Below are 15,814 nucleotides of genomic sequence, written 5' to 3'. Positions count from 1 at the left end.
TCCCTGATAGCAAATAATGTCTTCATACTTGCATAAGCCAATTTCACGCAATGAATCCTACCACCAGGGGGGATCCACCGCCGTGTCGATTAACTCCGTAGAATCGTCCAGACCACGACGCGATTTCAAAGACACTTTCAGCCCCCATATTCTCGTATGCTATACCTAGTTAGGGAAACGATAATAGGGCATTACCAGTCAGCAACATGGTTACAGATCTCGGCTACCACAATCACACTAGCCTCGAACTTGGAGAGGAATAATACGAATCATTTCATTTTCTTTGTATTGACATTATTCTTGCCAAGCCCTACCCCACTGCGTCGTCGGTCCATTCAACCCCACGCCAAAAGCTTGACAGTTGACAGCCTGGCAAATCACAAGGCAAGCATCATTCCTGCCAGAGGCGTCGCCTATCGATGGCTGTATCGATTCTCTTGTCGGCGCCCGGTGACCCCTGTGCGCTGGCTCCTCTGAAATACGAGGGTCAGGAACTAAAATTAGAGGACTATGATCGATGGCCTTCTAGGACGCCTACTAGCGATCATGTCCTATCGCGAGAGGGGCTAAAAAGGTAAGGAATCACGTGTAGGCTGCAATCCTCCTTTCTTAACAGACATGGGGCGCCTTATAGAGTGGAAAATTCCTCTAATATGTCCACCAGCATGCAGGGAGAGCACCGTATTCGGATTGTCAGATAGACGGACTTATCCATCGAATTGGGTTCTGCAAAAACGGACGGGAATGGCACGGAAACAACGAAGATGGACAGCGGAAGAAGACGCACAGCTTCAGGAAGGTGTTCAGGCAGGTACGTATACGGGAAAGAGAAAGAATTAAAATAAAAATAAAAATAAAAATAAAAAAAGACTGCCGGCCAGGAACATTTTTGACATGAATGACAGCTATCAACGGCTCCCGCCCACTTCTTTGGCGGGAAATTGCGAAGAGCGTCCCTGGACGAAGCAATAAGGACTGCCGACGACGCTGGTGCAATTCCCTAGCGGGCTCCCTTTCCAAAGGCCATTGGACGGAATCGGAAGATGAGAGGTTGTGGACAGCCGTACAGAAACATGGAACCCAATGGGCGGTGGTGGCCCAAGAGGTTGGCACCCGGAGTCCTGACCAGTGCTCCAGCCACTGGAGCCATACCCTCAATCCGGACATTGATTTCAGTGAGTGGACTCAGCAAGACGTGAGTTGTGGGAGATCGATCACCAACTCGGCTTCCGATGCTCATCTATAGTTAGGATGAGACTCTGTTGCAAGCGGTCCAACAACATGGCACCACCTGGACAACTATTGCTTCCAAGCATCTCCCCAATCGGACGGCCCTAGCCATCCGGAACCGTTTCAACGCTCTGAATGCCCGGATGGAGGGGAATCGGAAGGCCCCCTCGGCCGAGGGGGCCGGCATCCGCGCAGGAGCCAGTCCCCATTCCCGGAATTGGCCCAATCGGGACGACGGTCGTCAGCTGTACCCGTCTTGTATCTCAGACTGGCCCGAGGATGAGGATGACGATTCAGAAGATGGGGGAGATGACAATGATCAATATGGCCCCTGGCACGGGAAACCGACACCGTTGTCAAGTCCACCCAGCGGAAGCCTTGCGAGGCCCAAGGGCTTGGTAGGCTTGTCAAGGACCTCATCCATATTGGCACCGGCCCATCGTCAGGGTCAATCTTACTCTTCCCACCTGTCCCAAGATTCATGGACTCCAATCACCCCCCAAACCTCCGATTCCAATGTGTTCCCCAGTGTCATGACATCGGGCCTCAGCCCCTACCATGAGCATGCCAGCGTCAAGCACGCGTCGACATCGGTGGGGTCATTGACGTCTCCCCTGATGGTACCAGACACTGCACACCTTTCAAGCGGTGAGTTGTTGCTCATCAACTAATGCTTCTTTCCCTCTGACATGCCGCGCCGCAGGTGCTCTGTCCTTCGACCATTATCTAGCTGGCGGTCCCCAAGCACAGCCTGGATTGCCAGCCAATACCATGGCTGAGCTTCTGACTCCGCAATCTCCCCTTGGCTTGACTACTCCCCCTAACCCTTTTCTATCCGGTCCCATCAAGTCTGGTCTTTCTCAATGGCCCGCGGGTCCTACTGCGGAGACATTCGAGGGGGCTGCAACCCCCCCGCAACAAGATGGCCTAGGCCCTACATTGCATCGTATATCTATAGATATGGAATGTACATCTGAGCAGCTATCGCAAATTATGAGAGCTGCAGCGACCATTGGTGGCAAAGTCACGTTAAGCATTAATCACCCAGATGACAAACCCCGGTGTTGAGCTGCTCAACTCCCACAGTCAAAGAGACGTAGAAATGAATTAGACCCCGAGGAGGCAAGCTGGCGTTGAATCCGACGAGCGGTGTCTTTTGATAGAAGCATTCATGAGTGAGTTGTTGGGCACATTTTGATACATAGAAACTTGGTATTCTAGTTCACAATAAATCAAATGTCAAATTCCCTGACTTCTCCCTTCCTAAAACAATATACCCTAGATTCTGCTCTTCCAGCGTGCCTGACAGAAAGTGCACTCTGTTAGCTGAGCTCCACCTCAATCACACTCTGCGTCGCGAGGGGTGAGTTCCAGATCGTTATCGTATTGAATCCCACGGAACGCAGCAGTTCCTTCCACATCGATTCGGTGCGCTCGAATGCCGACACCTTGACCATCATCGTCAGGTCGTACGCAGTTGCCTGCGGATGTGCGCTCCGTTCGGGAAGAATGTGATCGTGCACCAGTAGTTTACTGTATCCCTTGGTCATCGCATCTCTCAGGTGGCAAAGGATCTGCCGGGCCTCCTTGTCAGCCCAGTCATGGATGACGCCGTGCAGGTAATATGAACGAGCCCCTATTAATGCGTCAGTATCTCTAAGTTATGGGACTCCCGGTCTACTGGCTGACCTTTTACGGGCTGCGGGGTGAAGAAATCATGGGCCATGACCGTCACGTTGGATGGGCATCTTGCTCGGCGGACCACATCATTTCGATCTTGAAGCACCAGGCGCGGGGCCAGCTGTGGATACAGTGACAGCAGCTTATTGATGTCGTGGCCCACATTTCCACCGACATCCACCAGAACCGGCGTCGTGGCATCGTCGCGTGTCGGGTCAATCAGGTTGCCGTAAGGGTAAATGTCCAACATGCCCGCTTGGTTGGCCATCACGCCACCCATGACGTTGTTGAAAGAGCGCCCTTCTTCCGGATGGGCATCATAGTACTCAAACAGATTCCCCATGAAACCCTTGGTATACTGGAAGATGCCATTCTTCGGGTCCGTCGGATTCTGGTAGCCCGTGCTGGCAAGGTATTCCGGGGCCTTGTGAAAGCAGGGGATGGTCGCGTCATATCTGATACATACAACCCTCCGATTAGCATCGCTCTGGTGTGTAGAGTTTGTCGTATCACTGACAGGTAAGTGATCCACTCCCCAAACACAGGCTGGAGGAGCGCCTCGCTGAATGCGGTCTGCCTGTATTGACCCTCGGCGGGATTATCAAGCACATTCGTCGCGGCGAGATGGCGAAGGATTCGCTCTACTGATCTTCAGCTCATGGTCAAAATTATATCCGGATTGGTCGTAAACCCACGAAGAAGAAATACATCACATCCGACCAGGTCCGCCAGCTTTTCGTCCGAGCATACGGCACCCTCCCCCAGCCGATGCCATTTCTCGAACAATTGCAGATCACGAGCAATCTTAAGACAGGCGCCCAGAGCCGGCTGGTTAAATATCAGCAACAGACTCATTCATACGAAGAGCATACGCGGTAACCTGCCTCGGTCATACAGAGACGCGCAACAGTATCCCATGGGGTCTCCAGACGGTTAACCAATCTGTACGCAGCTGCCAGAGCTTTGATACGGTCGCCATCCGATGAGAAGGATAGTCGATTAACTGCCTCTGCAGACTCGCAAAAATTATTGCAATCGATATTCGAACCGTTCATTCCGTTCATGGCGTCCATTTGTATCGGAAAATAACCCAACTGGAATTTGTGGCAGGGACAACACAGTAAAAATCACAGCACTGTTCAAATCGACGGATTAATATGGGTCAATCGGCTGCTTCACTTTGATGCACGTTCATCGATTGCCAGCGCTAGTGGAAGGAGGACCCTGCCTTTGATCAGTTGATCCAGCATTCGTGAATAATGTCTGGTGGGTTGGCGAGACGGCACCGAGTAAAATCCCCGGTCCCCGAGTACATGAAGTACCCAGGCCCAACATCAGCCTCCGTATGGGCTTTCCCCACGGCAAAAGAGTGCCACTGGCAGGGGGATGCTAATTATCTCGTCATAAAAATGTGGTCAGCAGGTTGTTGGTTTTGGCGCATTCGAACCGGTGGTTGTAGCTTGGTCGTCTTCCCCCAACATGGGCTTGTTTCAGACACAGCTGCTAACGGCGGCTTCGTTGCCAGGATGGAATATCCTGCTTCCTGTCCTGCTTCTGGTTCCTGTTTCGGTGGCTTTCTATCGCCTCTATCTCTCGCCTCTCTCCCATGTCCCTGGACCTTGGTTTGCATGCATCTCGTCTTTTTTCCTCTACGCCATCTGCTACTTGGGGATTGAAGGGCGTGTCCTGCGGCACTACCATCAAAGGTACCACACTGCGGTTCTGCGTATAGGATCGAACGCTGTTTCCCTGTCAGATGGCGACGCCCTTCATTCAGTCTACGTGGCCGGGGGAGGTCTCCCCAAAGATTCCCGTTATCGCAACTTCAGAGTCGAAGGACATGATACAATCTTCTCCACGCTCGACCCTTCATATCGAAATATAAGAGCTAAGGCGGTGCTGCCGCTTTTTGCTACGAGCCGGATCCATTCGTCTTACGAGGATAACGGCATGATGTCCCAGTTGGTGAACAAATTTGTCGATATTCTTCGGACCGAGAAAGACAGGGCTAGTCCACGGCAGTCCCACAAGACGGTCACGAAAAAGGTGGATATCCTTGACCTCTCGTCCAGGTTGTCAATCGATGTCCTAACCGGATACCTCTTCAAGAAAGTCTATGGAGGCCTCGACGAGCAATCCAGCGCCCCTGCAGAAGCGGGAAGCACCGAAAAGAGGCAACATCCGTGGGGAAACAAGCTCTCCGCAACCCCCTTTGTCCTTGCAATTGTTGCCTTCAGCCGTTTCTCTCTGCTCCCAAGTTGGCTCTTCACTCTGATTATCTCATTTCAAGTGGGTCTAACATTTAGAAAAGAAACTGCGGCATCTCTGGAGCACATTGCCAATTTTGTGGCTGGAATCATGGACGTGGGCACTGGCACGGACACGGGGACCCGTCCAGACGACAATGAAACGTACCAGTCTCGGCTGCTAGCCGCGGGAATCTCACATTCCGAGACCCTCATCCAATGCAAAGCCGCCATGTTTGCCGGTGCGGATTCAACGGCGGTCATGCTGTCAACCATCTTGTTCCACCTGGTCCAAAGGCCAGACGTGCGGCAGCGGGTGAAAGAAGAGATCGACCAGCGCCCAGCGGGTGTAGACTATAGGACACTGCCTTACCTGCGGGCCGTTATCCGAGAGGGTCTTCGACTCGGGATGGCGAACCCAGTACGCCTGACACGGATCGTGCCTCCCGAGAGCCAAGGTTTATCGGTTAGTGGGTTCTATCTGCCACCCGGCACGGTGGTCGGTGCAGCCGCGTATGTGTTCCATCACAATCCAGATATCTTCCCCATGCCGTTCGAGTTCCAGCCCGAGCGCTGGATCTCGGAGCATCATGAGGAGCAGCATAACACGCAGGCACGACGACTCATGGATAGGGACTTCTTCCCATTTGGACTGGGGTCACGCGCCTGTCTTGGTCGAAATCTGGCAATGCAGCAGCTTTTTGCTGCTGTCAGTACAGTAGTGGAGAGTGGGGTATTAGAAGGAGCAAAGACCTGCACACGACATATTGAGCTGATTGAATGGTTTAATGCAGAGATTAAGGGCCATGAGCTTGAAATAGAGTGGTAGAAATATACAGAGCAATAGAGAATGGAATAATATCAACCCCTAGCCATGCGGCCATGCAGAGGTATCCTGAGGCATTGCAAATAAAGATTAACATCACCTTCTGGCTACCTCAGAATAGATTAATCGAATCCATTGTTCGCTCATTCACCTAAGTCGCAGCTGTCTTATTGCACCAAAACAGGCTACAAGTTAATTGCCAGAATTAAATTCCGTATAAGATTGGATTTTAGAGTGATATCTTTCAAATACAAAAGTCACTCTGATTCAAAATTTTGCAGGTATTTTGTATTGACCAAACACGCAAACAAATGTCTAATTATTCAGCTATAAATCATGCATACTGTACTAAATTAAAAAAATTTTTGTGCGATAAGCAACAAGACGCGTCCATATAAACAAATTTTTGACAAGTTTTTATAAATCTTCTATATACCTATAGATATAAAGTCATATTAGGCTTATGCGTCAAGGATTTTGAAACTGAGTAAGCCAAAGTACCGTAGTAACTCGGTGGCATCCAGAGGGGAAGGAGTGGAAAATGAGGTTTGCCCAGTTAGAAATGTAAGGGACTCAGTTGGTTGAGATACTGTGATTCCTGGTGTTTTCACAAACAACATCTGCGCCCTAATTAGGCTAGGTTGGCCTGTAGCTGATCACAGCTCCCTGCGCATCACTTCCCCTGAATTCCACTACAGAAGCCAATCAATACTCTACCTTCGCTTCATTTGCTCTCTCCGGATTCATACCTTCTTCGCCCAATCTAATCACTGACTTCTGTCTCGCCTCCTCGGTACTGAAAAGGTTTAATATACTAGTATCTATTATGACGCCTGGCGAAAACCCATTCAGTTCCCAGTAGGTAGGAAGTCGCAAACTACTCTGTACTAAACAACTTTTCCTATTGGGGCCAGTTGTGGTAATCACAACCCGTGTGCTGTGTACCGAATCTCAACCAATCACACTAACATTTTGCAACATACTAAATATTATAATTTGTAGGCACTTTTAAACACTTACAGTTACTGAGTTGTAGCCAAGTTATTCTTCAAGGCCAGAGTGGTCGTAATACCGCGGTGAGAACTTCGAGCATCTTGTTTTCTAGACATAGCACTCAACTTACGTTGTAACTTACAATACCCTTTACTTGTTGGGAGTTAATAGTGGTCTTCTCAGTTAGCGATATTGTCAGAGGGGTTTTAAGGCTGCCAAAAGAACTAATTTTATCTAGGACGGACTTAGGATATAGCTGTAACAAATTCGAGGCCTAATTAGTAGAAGCAAAAGAGTAAGCTTGGATTGTTAGAAATATACTCTAAATACGGAGCCCCGGAAATTTTCCTTCCTGGAGAGTGCATTGGAAAGTAACTTGGAGAGGACGCGGGACAGAAATCTATCTAAGACAAGTAAGCGATGAAGACGTGGTCACATTCAACTCCTAACGCTCCTTGGATAATTGCAACATAGTAATGAAAAGCTAGACCAAGCTCATTCCACTAGGGTTTAAAAGAATTGGAACTATAAACAGTCAAACCAAATAGTTTATTTTAACACAGTAATTAACAGTTTAATCTAGCCAATGTCACTCCTATAGCGCCAGCTTCGCGGAATAGATGCATTTAAAATAGCCGTCTTTCTATGGACGGGTTTGAGTTGCAACTTGCAAGTAACAACATCCAGCATTCGGTGTGATTTTCCTCTAACGGCTGGTCGAAAAAGCAGCCCGATAGAAAACAAGAGAGCGTAATGCAGATGTCCGAGACACATATCAACTTCATCTTAGAAAGATGCTCCCGCGCGAATCTTTGGCTAAGAAGAACTCTGCCCTGAAGAGCAAGGGATTCATCAGAATAATAATATTCATAGCGATGCTGGTCCTGTTCCCGGTTTTCTCCTCGGGCGTAGCTGTTCGTCGCCGCAACAGCTTGTTTATTAGCCCTTTACCTTCCTCTTCCCTTAGACATTGTTAAGACAGAATCAAGGCCAATTCACTTACCTCGAAAATACTGCAAAACGGCAACAATAAAGAGCATGAGATAGCAGAAATCAAAGAATCAATAGGCAACAAAAAGCGCATGTTGCAAAATCTTAGGAGATTTAAGGGGGGAGAGCGGGAGGAGGAAAGGGGACTTTGTCCACCATTTGCCGGGCGGACAGCTATGGGCTGCAATCTCCTCTAGACGGTGCATCTTGGCTTTTTTGGGAAAGCAGCTTAAGAGACGGCGTAAACGAAGAGAGTGTAGGTAAAGTGAATAGGGTGATTGTGGGTGTTAACAGGTGAGCCAATCTCCGTCTTAAAGCGCAACGAACAAATGAGGCAGGAAGAGATGGTCGTAGCTTTTTACCTAGCATGCATAAGTATATGTGCAATTGAATATTACACTAACTGGGCAGACAGCGCCGGCCATGTCAAATGCGACGAAACCCCCGGGAGATTTTTCTTCCACTTCCAGTTCCACACCATCCCCACTACGGGAAGTCACGCTTCTCTGCTGTCTGCTGTTTGTGCTGCTGGACATGCTACAGGGACACCGCAACTATGCATTTGGACACCTGCAGAGCGGGGCGCAAATGTTGAAGTGCCCAAGGCCCAGACACAGCTCCTTAGCTGGGCTTCGGGACCGCCATCGTAGTCGGTCGACCAATGTCTGGTGTCAGCATTCGCAAATCTGGATATCCAGTTAGCTCAATGCGGTGTTGGAGGACCCATTGTGCGCATCGACTATTGGGGGAATCGCACCGCTTCTTCGCCTTGGCAGTATTTTCGAGGCAAAACAGGAACTGGCCGTTATCAGGAGTGCCGTGTTTCGGTTCCAGTCGTACGCGTGGGCTCGTCGGATGCGGACATTATTGCGGATTGTTGGAAAACAGGATGCCTATGGCACCTTCCGATATCCTAGTCCCGCAGTGATCTGATATATCATATTCAGGGGTTACGGACACGTAGGAAAAAGAGAGGCGAAAAGCTTCTTATCCAAGAATATACTCCATAACTCGCCATACGATACTAGATCGCACGATAGTGCAATATGCTATCCAGTCACCGCAATCCTAGCACTTCACAACATACCTTCTTCCCTAGAGACTTTAACACGGATTATAATAGTTTAAGTTTGAATCAAGGACAGTTGATTTTGCAGCTAAAACCAGTATATACAGCTCTTCGGGCACTTCCAGTGTCAGTCATATTCCATATTTGGTCCCAAAGAGAAACGAGCGGCGGATACCATCTACTTACTCCATCAGTGTCTATCCTTATGCGTGAAGACCGGCATTCTGCGCGGCCGGGGCGGTCACTACATAGTGGCATCCTTCCCGCGTTGTGCTACCTGGTTGTGGCGTGTTAAGACAATGAAGTTCGCTGGCCTAATGGAATGAAGACGTCGTAAGCTTATTAACCGAGACAATTATTTATTATATATTCAGTCGCCCCTTTTCTCTACACCTATCAACATTCCACATGCGCATTTTATTTTTCGAATAGAACATGACAAACAAGTCTTGTATTCTCTAGCTCTTCGAGTTGCTCTAGGTGCGTATATACCCGGCATATACATTTTGTCAGCGTCAATGAGGAGAGATTCCATAAGGGAAAGAAAAGATGACAAATAAAAACAGGGAGAAGAAAAATGAAAAGCAGGTAGAACATTAAATGCTAATACAACCAAAATGACTTTTCATGTCTATGCCACACTTTACATCTAGATGGATGTAAGGAAACGAGTGGCTAGCCATCTTGCAACCATAGTTCAAATATCAAGGATCTAGATATTTGATAAGAGTTCGTATAATCCCCTGGAGAGTATATTTTGCAAAACATGGTGAAAGTTGGAAGTTGGTCATGCATCATTATTATTTATAAGCTGTATACTTACTTCGCTACTGACCGAGAATACCGAGTTCTTAACAATTTTGGATATCTTCCTTGCGAAACTTAATACATAGTGCGGGGATGTAAGATACCTGCTACACCTCGGTCAAGTACAATAAATGGCATTGGTAGGCAAGTCAACTAGACAACAAAGCATGGGGAACAGGTGAAGGTATTTGCAGGCGGCTGGTTGGTTGAAGTGCGGCCCGGCCTGACCCAGACAAAATGTGCTTCAGAGACGACCCACGGGTCCTGAGAGGCACCCATAGGTATCCATGAAACGCGGGTTGGATTGCGAGTATCCAAGCACGTCGTTATGACTGCAGCAAGAAATAGTGAAAGTGGAAAGATCTCATGACACTGCTCCTGGACCGACAATGAGATCAGATCCAGATTACAGAAGATGTGGTTATGGCCGCATCACGGAATTCAGGTGAAAAAAGCATCATTGACAATATTACTGGACCGGTAAGAATATCAGATCCAGATCACAGATCAGGCGATTGTAGCTGCAGCAGAGAAAACTGCTTACATTGTATAAACTTTGGTATAGGGCAAGCAGCATTTTTTCTCTTTCCACACGATATTACATAACAAGGGTGGAAGTGTCAGCATGCTCTGGCCCTAGCACCTGTTTCCGGGCCTCCATCGCCTGCACCTCTAGCTCGTCTGTTTCCGTCCATCGTCCTTGATTCCAATATGTTGATGCAAGGTTGGCCATGCTGGTCAGAGTGTCAGGATGTTCTGGCCTTAGCACCTGTTTCTGGATCTCCATCACCTGCAACAACAGCTTTTCGGCTTCCTTGTACCTCCCATCACTATCCAGGCAGGTCTCCACACTCTGTATGTGGTAAATATACTGGTCTTGTTGTTTTTGGAACTGATTCTCACCCAGTAAGAATAGGACGTGGGGCATGTTTCTCTCCAAAGCTGTCGGTTTATATGGTCATTATCAATGATCTCGTTCAATCGGTCTGATGCTTTTCTTATGTAGGATAGAAATTGTTCCTCCTTTTTCATCCAGCTTCGAGTTTCCAGATATACCAGGCGATGTAGGGTTATGGAGCCATTCCCAGGTTGGATAGTAATAAAACCATAGGCGCTTAGAAGCCCAAGAGCATCAATCATCATCTTTTTTGACGCCGACCGTGGAAGGAAGGACTCCGGGATATTGCGCGGATCAACACAAGCCATAAGTGACAGATAGTCAGAAGCAAGTTGGTCAAGCTTCTGAATCTGATGAAATGAGATTAGCTATGTATGTCATGGCCACTGGGTTCTGACTTTCCTTGTAGCGTCCATCATCACCAAATCCTCGCTTAGCAGCTCCACAACATCTGCCTCCTGTTCTTGGAGATGCAGCAAGTAATCAGACAATCCTATACTATTTATAAAATGGAACACTGTTTCATTGTAGAGAAGTTCATACCATATATAGACTTACGCCTAAGGCAGATACCTATCCAACTTCTCCCAGGGCAACATTGTCCGGAACATGATCGGCCCAGAATACGCTCGGAGAATCAGAATAGGGGCTGGTTCTCACAGCCTGGCTACTAGAATTACAGACTAAGGACGAATTACTGCCAAATACCCCGCATCACTGGTCCACCTAGGATTAGGTAACGGCATGGCATGGCGCATACAAAGCACTATTTCATTTGGTTTAGCATCGTTATTTAACTTAGTCTATCATCCTCAGTCTAGACTAAGCCCAAACCGCTGTCCATTAGGGCGTATCGGCTACTATAGCCTGTTTAACCTTGCCTTGAATCCCCAGACTAGTTACCCCAGACGCCTATCCAATAATATGTATCGGCTGCTACATCCAAACAATAAATTCTAGACCATGGACGACGCAGAGTACGAGTATTGTGGGTCGTGGAGCTTCACCCAAGGAGACTTCAGTTTCTGGACTGGAAGTCACCGGCTGAAAATACCAAAAGCAGAGATGACATCTGTGGTTCTGAGAGTACTACCAGTTCTCAGTTTCCAGATTCTATCTGCGCTACGTAACATAGGCCAGGCTGTTCCACCAATTCTCCATTGAATATGCTAGTGTACCTGGCAATTGCTGTTTTCAGAGCCGAAGGTGCCTACTGGCTGGAATAGTCTCTGCACATAATCCAAAATGTCCAGCCACTTCACAGGTCCTATAGCACAAGGGTTTGTAGCGTATCGATTTCTTTAACCATTATAGATTGTAAGCCATAGTCTACATGACATAGGTAGATTTTTACTTCTATAAGTTAACAATCACATCCCATCTGTAGCTACATCTACATTATTCTATTTCCACTCATTCTCTTATTCCCAAGTGCTATTAAATCCAAAAACAGCTATGATTGTCACCAAACTCGTTGCAGGTCTCCTCTTCGCGGCATTAGCTGTGACCGCACAGCCCGTGAACGAAGATACTTCATCTAACATGGAAAGCAATTCTCTTCAGCTCGCAAGCGAGGGTCTTTCCATGAATCTATACGGCGAGGCTTCTCTGAGCCAGCAATGTAGATGCAACAGAGGAGATAGATGCTGTTGTCCAAATGGGTGGAGCTGTTGCAATACATCTGGAAGATGTTGCTGCAGATCTCGACTCAAGGCATAGTTTAACAACTGTAGGTGACTCGTACCACTCGTGAAGTTGGAGTTTGTCAAGGAGCTAATCTGATTTGCTATTAGTGATTTGAATGGCAGACAGTTGTGATTCAACACTTGGATTCTCTGGATACGTGATTCAACACCACTTTTTCTCTGCTTTGCATTGTCTTGTTGCATAAATTTCTGATGTGGATTGTGGTAATGCAAATTGAAATTGTAGTGGTCTGATACTGTGTCTGGATGTAGGTTGTTCCTATTTAACCTCCATATCATCATGCCCTGCATCTGATAAGTGCCGTAGATCCTTAGCAATCGGTCTGATTAGGTCTGTAAGTGTAGAACTAGCGGTATTTTGGATTAATAAATTCAAGTAAGCTCTATATCAGATTTATGATTTTAAACTAGAGAGCTCATAGAGGCGGTTCCAGCACTGTAAACGTCTGTCAGAACTATTCATCAAAGTAGAATTCATATCATATATGGGACAACATGGAATAAAAGGATAGAATCTCAACCCACGTCCGATATTGATGGACTAACCCCACGAGAACGTGCATCACGGCTGTATATTATATTATGGATCTCATTATGATGTTCAGGACACTCGATTTCACTGCTTATTGACTGGTTCAGGCGCAAGACGGCATTTTGTTTCTTTGCTGATCTGATACAATCCTAGATAGTTACGAGTGCTAGACCAACCATATCAAAACTATTCCATGCTCTCATAGCCAAGTAGTCTATATTATATCGGTATATACCAAAGCACAAAGCCATGTAGTATACATCCTATTCAGGCTCTCGAAATCCAAGGCGCTCCTGATACAACAAGTCCGCATCATTTGTTTCAAAAGCAAAATTCCAGAGATCAGTGATCCCCTGCTTCGGCTTGGGTTGTTTCCAATCCGCCTCCTTGGAGCTCTTCCGGCCGATATGCTGCAGCACGCTCGGTGTTATCGCATATCGGATTTCATTATTCTCGTTGGCAAATTCCTCGGTGAGCATGTCTACATAGCCTGCCCGTTTTCCCTCATATAGCTCGATTAGGTCGGCGACTCGTGATTGCGGGAACACGAAGCCCTGCGAACAGCACCCAAACTTGGACATTTCGTGCACACCCGGTGGAATGGGACGCATCGTCACTCGTCCGGAGGCGAAGTAAAGTCCGATCAGCAGCGGCGTGCACACGAAGCACAGAAGAATGAGCGTGTCATCTGGGAGAACAGGGCGAAGTTTAGGCTGGTAGCGCCGGGCAGCTAGCAGTGCGCAGGCGACGCAGCTGACGGTGAGAATGGAATATAAGAGATAAGTAGGCCATTCCTCGGAATTCCAGCCGAGGAACTGTTCCGTGTAGAAGAGTCGAAGATACAACCCTGAACAACGTGGGTCAGTGTCAGATGTCCTTGTCAATAATACAAGCATCTTGCACTACTCACACTTAGATGCTCCCTTCTCGTTTGTCATCCGGTCGGCCTCTTCGACCGCGTACTGGGTACGATGATACCACCCGTCGAGAGCCAGAATATCATCCTCCAATATAGCAACATAGGATGCATTGACAGCCTCGCATGTCTTTAACAGATAGGCGTAATCAAACAAGGCTTTCTCTCGTGCGTATTGTTTAGCGTCGTCGCTCTCCAGAGCCCGGATATGGTCAATATCGACATCGTTTTCGTCGTAGAGTAAGACCTTGTCGGCCACGTTTTGAAGCCATGATTCAGAGAATGCCGGGTGCTCTGATGCATTAGTGTGTGCGATAAAAAGAATTAGGTGCATCTCCGCACGATCGGCCTCACTCAAGCCTTCCAGAATAGATCCAACGGCGCTCTTAAAATACCGGGCACCTTTTCGTGCAATAGTCGCAACCCCTAGGCACAGTTGAGGGTGATCTGATCCTTTCCACTGTATGTTTTCTGCACCATTATTTGCGTAGTCGATGAAAGTATTCGCCTGCGCTAACCTCACTGTTGAGTAGTCAGGCAGGTAGGCACTAGATGAATCGAAGAATACTGAGGTGGGGTCACGGAAGGAATGCCATCGAGCAAACAAAATAAGAAAGGCATAAACCAGGACAAACGTCAGTAGCACACGTCGTGTGTGCGAGTGTGATGTGACAAGGTTTGCTCCCAGGTTTGAGAGGAGCCCCGTGGACAACCACATGATCGGCAATTGTATGATAACCACCAGAATGTGGGTTGAAGAATGTGTAACGGGTTCAATAAATCGGGTATCGATCTGGAGCTGTTTAATGGTTCAGAAACTCGAGCTTTCTTTTCTGAATTATATAATTATGAGAAAGACATTGCGCATGGCAGTGTTAAAGCAGTCAGTACTCCAATATTGGTAGGAAATTTTTCGACAGCCGAGTTTACGAAGCTTGATAAGTAGTCAAGTGTCAAGCCAACAAGAGAAGAAATCGCCAATTAAGAAAATGTTCGCTTAGTTCATGTTTTGGGGGATGCTCTCCACTTGACATCACCAACGGGGCATAACTAAGTGCTCCATATGAGAAGTGGCTTTCCAGCTCTTATGCCGCATGAGCTGCAAGGCTGCTGTGCTTGGTGGGCAATTCATGGAAGCCGAGGGAACTATTTAAAAGATGAATACTCTGAAAAGGATGGCCTAGAATCGTTTAGTGCAATGCCACGATGTCCTAGTTGCCAACACAATTTACAAACGAATGGAAGCGACAGGACACATTCCCAAAGTATCATCGAGTACTATGTGCCAAGGCTAATTGATGTGCTCTGACTTGTCGATCAGAACCTCGTTGGGGCAAGGGTGCAAAGCCAGTCTGGGGCTAATAAGCTAAAGTGGGCCATGGAAGTGTACTCCGTAGGTCCGGAGAAAGCCATCTCCATTGTTCTGTCGAATTAGACAAGGCGCCAAGAAGGCCCTGCGCCCAAGGAGCCTCGGGTCCTGATTGATCTTGGGGGTGTCCTCCGTGGGATGATGCGCTCTATCGAGGAAAACTTATCTCTTTAATCCTGGATATAATTGCCATGAATTGTGTGGATGGAATTGAGGGCTCGCCATTGAAGGATCCAGACGAAAATGGAGATGTCAAGTCACGTGTGTGGCCAAGACTGTTGGAGCATATCGCCAAGCATGGGCGCCTGCCCCCGGTTCGACCTCGCTTAGTCATCATTTATGTAAGCTCCACCCGGCCACCCATTCAATAGAATAAGCAATCGCTTCCAACAAAGACACGACATTTGGACTGTGCATACCTCAGGCACTACATGGCTTGACGTATGCAATCACCACTAGACTCATCAGCTATCCTTGAGAAGCCACATTAAGGGCATATTGCGGGGCAGTCATTAGATGTGGATATCTGATTCTCACGGTTTGTAAGTTCAA

General features: G+C 47.7%; 6 protein-coding genes across 6 annotated transcripts; 3 read left to right on the top strand and 3 right to left on the bottom strand.

Annotated features, from left to right (window-relative positions):
• Positions 1 to 419: 419 nt before the first annotated feature.
• Positions 420 to 2,298, top strand: ATNIH1004_008243 (uncharacterized protein; the record flags this gene model as incomplete). The annotated part of the gene is made up of 5 exons (XM_033572855.1): positions 420 to 574; positions 672 to 811; positions 906 to 1,195; positions 1,251 to 1,878; positions 1,934 to 2,298. The coding sequence occupies 5 exons, from the start codon at positions 420 to 422 to the stop codon at positions 2,296 to 2,298; spliced, it is 1,578 nt and encodes a 525-aa protein (XP_033423407.1).
• A 254-nt stretch (positions 2,299 to 2,552) lies between these two features.
• ATNIH1004_008242 (uncharacterized protein) lies at positions 2,553 to 3,974 on the bottom strand (the record flags this gene model as incomplete). The annotated part of the gene is made up of 5 exons (XM_033572854.1): positions 2,553 to 2,866; positions 2,920 to 3,365; positions 3,428 to 3,551; positions 3,606 to 3,738; positions 3,783 to 3,974. 5 exons carry the CDS (start codon positions 3,972 to 3,974, stop codon positions 2,553 to 2,555), a joined length of 1,209 nt encoding a protein of 402 aa, XP_033423406.1.
• A 415-nt stretch (positions 3,975 to 4,389) lies between these two features.
• On the top strand, positions 4,390 to 5,985 carry ATNIH1004_008241 (cytochrome P450; the record flags this gene model as incomplete). The annotated part of the gene is made up of 1 exon (XM_033572853.1): positions 4,390 to 5,985. One exon carries the CDS (start codon positions 4,390 to 4,392, stop codon positions 5,983 to 5,985), a length of 1,596 nt encoding a protein of 531 aa, XP_033423405.1.
• Positions 5,986 to 8,388: 2,403 nt separating this feature from the next.
• ATNIH1004_008240 (uncharacterized protein) lies at positions 8,389 to 8,898 on the top strand (the record flags this gene model as incomplete). Its single annotated transcript, XM_033572852.1, has 2 exons — positions 8,389 to 8,628; positions 8,686 to 8,898. 2 exons carry the CDS (start codon positions 8,389 to 8,391, stop codon positions 8,896 to 8,898), a joined length of 453 nt encoding a protein of 150 aa, XP_033423404.1.
• A 1,541-nt stretch (positions 8,899 to 10,439) lies between these two features.
• Positions 10,440 to 11,047, bottom strand: ATNIH1004_008239 (tetratricopeptide repeat protein; the record flags this gene model as incomplete). The annotated part of the gene is made up of 2 exons (XM_033572851.1): positions 10,440 to 10,694; positions 10,745 to 11,047. 2 exons carry the CDS (start codon positions 11,045 to 11,047, stop codon positions 10,440 to 10,442), a joined length of 558 nt encoding a protein of 185 aa, XP_033423403.1.
• A 2,193-nt stretch (positions 11,048 to 13,240) lies between these two features.
• On the bottom strand, positions 13,241 to 14,611 carry ATNIH1004_008238 (uncharacterized protein; the record flags this gene model as incomplete). Its single annotated transcript, XM_033572850.1, has 2 exons — positions 13,241 to 13,824; positions 13,888 to 14,611. The coding sequence occupies 2 exons, from the start codon at positions 14,609 to 14,611 to the stop codon at positions 13,241 to 13,243; spliced, it is 1,308 nt and encodes a 435-aa protein (XP_033423402.1).
• Between the last annotated feature and the right edge of the window lie 1,203 nt (positions 14,612 to 15,814).

This window comes from Aspergillus tanneri, assembly GCF_003426965.1.
Source record: "Aspergillus tanneri strain NIH1004 chromosome Unknown AapTan_6_pilon_pilon_pilon, whole genome shotgun sequence".
In the NCBI taxonomy this organism is placed as follows: Eukaryota; Fungi; Ascomycota; class Eurotiomycetes; order Eurotiales; family Aspergillaceae; genus Aspergillus; species Aspergillus tanneri.
This window is presented reverse-complemented; position numbering and strand designations above follow the sequence as displayed.